At 39.1% G+C, this 9188-nt stretch overlaps 1 protein-coding gene across 2 annotated transcripts in view; it reads left to right on the plus strand.

Moving 5' to 3' along the window:
- The first annotated feature begins 797 nt into the window (after nt 1-797).
- Nucleotides 798-9188, plus strand: part of CWC15 (CWC15 spliceosome associated protein) — an 11081-nt gene continuing 2690 nt past the window's right edge. Inside the window, exons 1-6 of one of the 2 annotated variants that reach the window (XM_024731255.1) lie at nt 798-888; nt 2059-2197; nt 2787-2899; nt 3467-3555; nt 4736-4849; nt 8268-8386. In XM_024731255.1, the coding sequence (XP_024587023.1) occupies nt 2067-2197; nt 2787-2899; nt 3467-3555; nt 4736-4849; nt 8268-8386 (566 nt within the window). In that variant the 5' untranslated portion in view covers nt 798-888; nt 2059-2066. The remainder of the gene's footprint in view (nt 889-2058; nt 2198-2786; nt 2900-3466; nt 3556-4735; nt 4850-8267; nt 8387-9188) is intronic. The other variant, XM_024731256.1, reaches the window with a different exon arrangement.

Genomic DNA, 9188 nt, shown 5'->3' on the forward strand with positions numbered 1-9188 from the left:
GGGAAAGAGTAAGGACGATTGGTGATTTCTCATTTTCCTGTTCGCTGCCTTATTAAAACTTCACCTAACACCTGAGTAGCCATCTTACATTAATAACTGCATCTAGTGCTCCTGGCAGTTGGGCCCACCGTTCTAAAAGTTCCATGTCGGTTAATACATAAGGAAGCTCTAACAGTGACACCTTCCCTCCCACTAGAACTCAGGCTTTTTAAAAAATAAAAATTTTAACAAACAATACGAATACAACCTTTGCTTTGAAGACTAATATTTTTGCAGGAATGGTACCTTTATAAAGATCGTGGTTGCCCCCGTACATATTTGTTCTTTCTTCATATCCAATTAAATGAAAATACTAGTCTTTCCGTAGCCCAACTCTCTAGGGTTGTTGGGTCTAGCTCAGGAAAAAGGAGCTGGAGCCGTTGGATTTAAACAGTTTGGTGTAATCCTTTTCTACGCTCTCTCTCGCTAGCCGGGGACGTGGTGTCTGCTACCCGGGGCTTTCCGTCCACGCAGTACCGGAATGAAGGCGTCTGGGAGGGGGTCGGGAAAGTAAAAGACGGAAGAGACATTAAGTAATTGGTTCTTGAAGGTATAAAATGATGCTTAGGGTCTACTCTTAAGCACTGATTTCAAATGCCCGCCCCCTGGGCAGTTTCAGCCCCGCCCCTTGATGTCGTCACGCCTACTTCCACCTTGGCCTCCGCTGATTGGTCCCTGCCTCCGCCTCTGAAAGGCGGCTAAAGAGCTTGGGGTTTGCTTCCGGGTCTTGGGCTTTAGCCCTGGGCGCAGAGGTTTCTGGGAGTCAAGATTTAAAATGGCGTCTGTATGATCTCCTGAGGCAACTGCATCGGAGCTCGGCCAGAGTGAGCGGCAGCAGGAAAGCAGACTGTGAGTGGGGCGAGAAAGGGCGATTGGGGACGGAGGCGGAGAAGCGAGCGCGGGCAGAGGAGGCCCTGGAGCGGCGGGCGGGTGGTGGAGCTCAGCGTTTGTCAGGAGCGTCCCCAGTCCCGGGCTGGCAGCGGAGAGCGCAGCGTGAAGATGACTCTGCAGACAGCGTTAAGCAGGGTCCGGGCTCCCCCACCCCTCGCCGAGTGGGGCAGGGGTGAAGGGTCAGCGGGTTCCCGGGGACAGCCCGAAGGTGAACCCCCCAGAGGCGCTGGTAATAATAACCCGGGGGGATGTGGGGGGCGGCGGCGCCCCCAGAGGCCGGCAACCCTGTTTCTCCCTCTCTGGGTACATCGCTCTTCCGTTTTTTTGAAAATCGAGAGAAGTGTACCATTTCCCCCAGTTTCCCCGACACTTGCTTTTCCGACGCTTGAGGATGTTTTAGTAGCCACATCTGCTATGCAGTATCCTTTAGTTGCTCAAAAGCAAAAGTAGCATAACCTTTGGGGGTGGGTTCCTGTGTTTTGAGCATTTCTTAAATTGTAATTTGCAAAAGATCTGATTTGTATCACGTTGGCTGCTGGAGAAAATTGGATCAACAAAAGGTTGTTGGAGAACTTTGCCTCTAACTGTCATCAAAGTCTAGCTTTTTTTCCGGGACACTCGGTAGCTTTGTCAGTGATTTTTTTATATATCTTTTTTGTTTTTGTAGTTACTATCCTATTTTCTGCTGTGTGAGGTTTAGATAAAATGGGAACCTTAAGGAGTCTCGTGGAGTAAGGTTGAGCTGAGATTTTTTAAAACTCGGACATGGCAGTACTGTATTTTACGAGGGTGTTGACATGTCAAGTCTCATCATTTCTTAATAATCCTATTAGGAGTATCCCCATTCCACAGATGACAGAAACTTAAGCTTGGTGGTTTGCCGGAGGTCACAGAGCCAGAAGGAGAACAGGAACACAAACTCATATCTTCATGACAGACTAGATATCTGCCATGTTCCTTGTACACCCTGAGCCTCATTATTTGTTTTGTTCAGAGCTTTTGAGGTTATTTTATAAGTTTTGGGGAATAAGTTAGGGAAATTGTTTCACAAGGAGGGATATTGATTAATGCTTTATAAAATGAGAGTTCATCATATTGGAAATAACTTGACACTGTTTTTCTTCAAAGCATAGAAGATGACAACAGCAGCTAGGCCAACTTTTGAACCTGCAAGAGGGGGGAGAGGAAAAGGAGAAGGTGATTTGAGCCAACTCTCAAAGCAATATTCAAGCAGAGACCTACCCTCTCATACAAAGATAAAATATAGGTAATGAAGCCTTTTCTGTTTTTCTTGTTTCACAAAGCAAGACCAAATCTGTTGAATGACATGGTCATGAGATAGTACCATGTGTGGGTTATTATTACTTACCTATTTTCATAGGAGTAGAATGCAATAGTGTTTCTGACACTAAAATTATGCTCTATGATTGTAAAATGCTACTAGATATTCCTTAAGCAGAAATTCCAATTAACATATGAATTTCCATATGTAGATGGAACAGTAACTAATACATTACTTCAGAGGCACCAGGCTCTGTCAGTACTAATCAATATGAGATTAAAAGTGTTACTCTAACCAGCTGTGAATTAACATACTAACAAAAGTAAAGACATTTTGATCAGCCTGCAGCCTTATTATAAGAAAGTATGTGATTTAGTTTGAGTTTCTTGAAATATTGGATACATCACAGGATGCCTATTAGTAACCTTCAGATTAGGGTGATCTTGTCCCGTTCCCCCAATGGGACTTTATGCTTCAGGGACTCAGGACAAAGTTGCTTTTTGTGAATTGTCTTCCATTACTACAGCCATGTGTTTTTTAGAAGTATTTCTGCCCTGTTTTGTTTCTACTTTAGACAGACAACTCAGGATGCCCCTGAAGAAGTTCGGAACCGTGACTTCAGGAGAGAGTTGGAAGAAAGAGAGAGAGCTGCTGCAAGAGAAAAGAACAGAGACCGGCCAACCCGAGGTGCCAACACTACCCCAGACGTTTCTCTCATAACGTTATGTTGACAGTAGTTTTTCTTTCATGTGGTAATTGGAATGGATTACTGTTTTTGTTTGTTTGCTTTTAAATATGGGTGTGAGCTATAACAGTTTCTTGAAAGATTTGATTGGATTAGAGATGATAATGAAGTTGATTCTAATTCCATCTTTTTATGTTTTAGAAAGAAATAGGTGATCTGGGGATATTTAGCAACCATTGTTTCAGTTCAGATCAAGGAGTTTTTAACTGCTTACACAGCCAGACTTTTTGAGGCCCCATGGTTTCTATGAAATTCTTCCATTTTTATTTCTAGCATATGTAAACTATTTCCTAAATTTCCTGAGAGAGGTTACAGTTCCCATATTAAAATCAATACTTTTATTAATTCATTCAATAAATATCTGCCAAGGGCTTATTTGCCATGCACTGTGGTTATAATCCCTACTGTCATGCTTAAGACCTAAGCTCTTCTTGCCCACAGGTCCCTAAAATGTTATAAGAAATGCAGGATTTGATTCAGTAAGCTAGATAATGTTTGTTTTCCCCCAGAACATACAACCTCCTCTTCAGTGTCAAAGAAGCCTCGATTGGACCAGATTCCCGCTGCCAACCTCGATGCAGACGACCCTCTAACAGATGTATGTTTTACTTCCTCCTCTCATCCCCATGTAGTAATTTACTTACCATTTTTCTGAAATACCTTTTTATCTATTCTTTTGGCTTTAAGAAGCGATTTGTATTTATTTTTACTTACTATTATTCAATTATAGCTCTGACTTCAATGCTAAACTCTATAGTTTATTTTAAAACAAAAAGCATTATCTTGTGGTTAATCAAACTTCAAGTTTGATCTCTGGAGAGCCAAAGAAGGAAGAGATCTATTAAAAGATACGCTTCCCTAAAAAATAATTCCCTGTATTAAACCATGGAAATTGGACTAGTTATTCCTCTTCAGAGGGCACTCTTCAGACTGGACTCTTTATTGATAGCATCCCCTGCAGTGAATGTAGGGGCCTTTCCATACTTGCTACCAATGATGCCCCTTCCAGATGTTCAATGCACTTAATGGCTCCCTCTGTGCTTAGGGAGGAATGTGATCTAAGTGGAAGGTTTTTAAGGATTGGCACTTTAATTACATTAAAATTTAGTGGTACTGCACAGTCTGTAATTAATTTGCAGTTTTCTACATACAGAGGAAAAATCTGAGTGACTTTTCAAGGGTAGCATCTAATAAGCATATATATTAGTAATTCTAGAGTTGACAGACTAAATTAAAAATTAACTCAGTAATTCAATATAAGGAACTCAATTTTAAGTGAGATATAATGGTTATTCATTTGAAACTATTTTTTTCTGAGAATTTAGCACCCTTTTCTGTATCTTTGACTGTCTTTAATTCCTAGTTGTTTTGAGCTATATAAAATTATGTTGACTCCAGGGTCAAAGTATGTAGTGTGTATCATACTTTGTTACTTTGTAACACTTAGTATAAAGTGTTCCTTTTCTGGTTTTAGAAATATTTTCATATGTAAATTCCATTTGACTATGTAAATTTGAAAGGTACTTCATTATACTCTTTGCTGTTATAATGTCTAAAATACATCAGAGGTTGACATTTTAGTAAGTAATTGTAAGCTTTTTTGTGGGGTTTTATTTTATTTTTTGGTTGTTGCTAATTTTAACCGTATTTAGGTACCTTTATCTTTCCCTTAGGAAAATTAATCCTGCTCCAAAGATTTGATGAGTGCCACTTCTATGGAAAAAAATGAATAATCTATTTTGTCTCCCCTCTCCTGGGCCATCACCATTCTTTTTTAGGAGGAAGATGAAGATGAAGATTTTGAAGAGGAGAGTGATGATGATGATACTGCAGCTCTTCTTGCGGAGCTGGAAAAAATTAAAAAAGAAAGAGCTGAAGAGCAAGCCAGGAAGGTAAAACCAGCATGTTAAATATTTACATCGTCTCACATAAACTAAAGTAGAAGTGTTTTTTAAATCAAGTAATATCACCTTATATTAGAAATCATCCATACCATGTCTCAATATTATAAGACCTGTAGGACTATAAATCTGGTGATTCCTATGACATCCTAAGTCTTCTGGTTATGTTAGAAATTCTTTCCAAATAGTTCAGACATACTCATCAAAATGCTCTTCATTCAGTTATTTGTTCAATAGACATATAGTCAGTGTCTGTTAAGTGTCAGAAGAATCAAAGATGATTAAGATGTAGTCATAGCCTACAAAGAACCCACAGGTATAGTGAGGCCGTCTTTATCTCTCTCCTTGTCTTCTGACCCAGCCTTCTTTCCAGGCACTTGCTGAGGCCATCTGTCAATAAATTTTATATAACCTAGATTCTCTGAGTCCCCACAGTCTCTACATTTACACAGTGGAAGGAAAGAATGTCTAACTCAAAGATAGACGAATTAAAGAGGATCCATGGTATGTACCTTTAAACTTTGAGTGAATTACCCATAGTAGTAACAGTAAGAGACAAAACTTGGGAGGCAAGAGCGAGTCAGAGCACTAGAGATTTGTAGACCAGTGCTAAAGGAGTTTGAGCTCTCCTGCAAAGGACCTGTGGAACTAGTCGGTTTCAGCTGGAGATGGTAAGGTTGGGTATGCATTTTAGAAAGATTACTCTGGCTGAGGTGTGGAGGGTAGAGGAAAGAACTGAGTAGGGGGCTGTTCCAATAATCCTCACATGCACTTATGAAAATCTTGCGTGATAGGAGTTGGATTTGAGAGAAGTAAACAGATGCTGATAGAGCTATCAAGGAGATAAAATTGACCAGAGAAAGTGACTGATTAGCTGTGGCAGTTTCTGGGTTGATGTTGGTGCTATACACTAATCAGGGAATGCCCAAGGATGGGCATGTTTCAGTGGAGGGAAAAATAATGAGTTCTGTTTGGCACATACTGAACTTGATGTATTGTGAGACACTCAAGTAGATATATCTGCCTCCACTTTTTTTTTTACTCCCCTGGCCACACTGCACAGCATGTGGGATCTTAGTTCCCCGATCAGGGATCGAGCCCATGTCCCCTGTAGTGGCAGTGCAGATTCGTAACCACTGGACCACTAGGGAAGTCCCTACCTCCACTTTCAACCAGAAAAGAGCAGCTTTTTTAATGGGCTTCTGTGTAAGATTTCATTTGAACCAAGAATTGCTCTATTTAAAAAAAGGAAAGAGTCTTGGGGAAAAGACTGATGTAGCTTATTGGTTAGAACCGAGGGAGGTAGAGTTCAAATGGATCAGAAGGGTCAGGGAAGAATTCAGAAAAGAGGAAGATTTTGGGATAGGCTTTGAAGACTGCTAGAATTCAGATTTGAAGAAGAAAAATATTTAAAAATAACATTTCTTGTCAAAATTTGGCATATGATAGCATAACTCCTGTAGAATTATAAGACCATTCCTACACTGGCACACCACAAGAGGGCAGTTGTTCTGTTCCAAATTCTTTTGGCCTCCCTAATAGCTGTGGATACGCAAAGAGACATTTAAATGCATTTGGCTGACCTTTAAGGAGCATAAACATTTTAGACAGAAGATCTTGGCAATTTTGCAAGGTTCATCTGATTTCTTTGTACAAAATGTGTTGGTGTTTTTTTTGGATTCGAATGACAGTTTTATTCCATCTGTCCCCCATTTCCCTGTCTGGCTTTCTAGTGGCTGGTTTTTGAGGTGTTCCAAAATGTTTTCAAACCAGTCAGCCTGTGTCAAGGGCTGGGGAACTTTCTGTAAAGAGCCAGATAGTTAATATTTTAGGCTTGCAGGCCATACAGCCTCCGTCACAACTATTCAACTCAGCTAATTGTAATACAAGCAGCCATAGGCAGTGCATAAATAAATGGCTGTGACTGTGTTCCAGTAAAATTTTATTTACAAAACAAGATGGTTCAGATTTGACCAAACCACAGGCTGTCCATCCTTTATACCTATAGTCGTGAAACAGTGTATCTGGTACTTGAGTATGGAAAGAGTTGGCACCTTTTTTCCCCAGTGCCATGGATGACAATCAACCAGTAACTCTAAAGGAAATAATATTCTGAACATAAAATGATCAGGACCTTATTACATCACATATGTTGTTATATTATAAATTTGGATACATTGTATGCTTGAGCTCCTGTTTGTCTAGCATCTCAGAGATACGTCTTTTTACTTTTAGCATCAATATAATTTGTTAAAAATAAGTATATAATTTTTAGAAAGCTATCTGTTCTTAATCTATGATGGAGGCTCCTCACTTTTGCTTGCTTAAAGTCTGAAAATGACTTAAAGGAATTTTCCTGTTCATTTCCCTGAAAATTGCATCTTCTCACCTCCCAATTATTTGGCCTCATAAAAATGAAATCAGTTGTTCACACTTGATTATTAAAATGAAGTATCTTTAACCTGTATAGAAAATCAGGCTATTTTTCCGAGTGGTCTAACACAGGTTCATTATAAATAGACTTCCAGAAAGTCCTTTTTCCCTTGGTATATTAAGTCATCAACTTTGTCACCCCCAAAACACAGCAAAGTGGGATCTATCTTTGGTTTAAGATAGCATGGAATCAGGTAGATCTAGAAGTCATGGCTAAGGATTTTAGACATTTTATGTTTCTAATTCTAAGAAGGAGACTGAGGGTGATTTGAGTTTAAAGAGGTTAATGCTAAAATAAAGTGAAGAAAGACAAGCATGTAACTGATAACAGATGAGAGAGATAAAAACAGAAAGTCATTAACAATAAATCATAATAAAATGGGTAAATCTCAGGTAAATTAGTAGAAATGCATGTTTACTGAATATAATTTTTTACACGATGGTTTATCTTATTTTATGACATAATTCTTGGTTAATAATAACTTGTCACCAGTCCTAGAGATGTGAGTTTACATTGTTAGTAATTCAAAATAAAATTATTTTTAATCACAGTTATATATAACCCTTCCTTAAAAATTGAGATAATTCCTTTGCTAAATGTGTCTTTTTGATGTTTAATATCTTCTTAAATTATTAGAATATTTATAGAGGTACTCTCTTAAACAGTTATGTAATTTTGTATGTACTTCAAGAAAGAAAATAGATTTAAATATGCAAGTCAAGAATGTCAAAGTCAGAAAGAGACTAATGAATGTATGATGGCAAGCATGAAATGGTTATAATGAAAATGCCCAATTATTTTATTTTGATAAGTGAGACTTTTCTGGTATGTCTTAAAAACAAAGAAAAAGCAATACTACCTTGATGCTTATCCCAGTCTCCCTCTTAAAATCTTAACAGTCTTTTAAAATATGAGTTATAGGATTGATGCCAGAAGTAATATAAGTAAATATGAATCTTCCCGTCTTGTTGGCAGGAACAAGAACAAAAGGCTGAAGAAGAAAGGATTCGTATGGAAAACATTCTGAGCGGAAACCCTCTCCTTAATCTCACTGGCCCATCCCAACCTCAGGCCAACTTCAAAGTTAAAAGAAGGTACTGTACAATAATGGGTTGGAGAGATATGTATACACACACACACACACACATATTATGAGTTTTATAGCAAACTATATTATGTAAAGCTTCTAATACCCACTTTCCACTGATATTTTTCTCCATCACATTTTGGAATAATGGAAGGAGAATGAAAGAAAATAAACTTACTTTCAGTATATATTTACAGTAACCAGCTGTGTACCAGAGATTGTTCTAAGTACTAGAGACAGAGCAGTGCACTGAGCCCTTGACCCTACAAAGCTTACATTGTAGTTATATGTGTCAAGGGTCCCCAAACCCATCCTTCACATTCAGAGACTAGAAGGTCTCAGGGGGCTCAGCATGTAGCTGTTCTCATGACTAACTTAGTGAAGATACACAGCCAGATCATAAAGGGAAAAGGCACTGAAGGAAGTGTATGTGCTTCCTTATGCTGTGTCCCTCCTATAAGGGGTCACACAGAGCACATTCTTTACCCTAGTAATGAAAATGCAGCAACATTTGTGCAGTGTTGCTGCCCAGGAAGACCCATTAGAGACTCCCAGGGTTTTTATTGGTTGCTCATATAGGCAACCTCTGCCTAGTACATACCAAAATTGAGAGTCCCGGAAAGAAAGCAGGTGTTCATAAACCACATTATTTGTACAGACAGTCTAAACACAATGACAGTGAGAAGATTCCTGCAATCCAAGTTTCCAGATGCCAGCCAGGGACCAACCTTGCAAGCGGCCTTCCTAAGGAGAACAGTGTGTGTGTGTGTGTGTGTGTGTGTGTGTGTGTGTGTGTGTGTGTGTGTGTG

This window comes from Neophocaena asiaeorientalis, unplaced genomic scaffold (genome assembly GCF_003031525.2).
Source record: "Neophocaena asiaeorientalis asiaeorientalis breed wild unplaced genomic scaffold, Neophocaena_asiaeorientalis_V1.1 scaffold143, whole genome shotgun sequence".
NCBI lineage: Eukaryota > Metazoa > Chordata > Mammalia > Artiodactyla > Phocoenidae > Neophocaena > Neophocaena asiaeorientalis.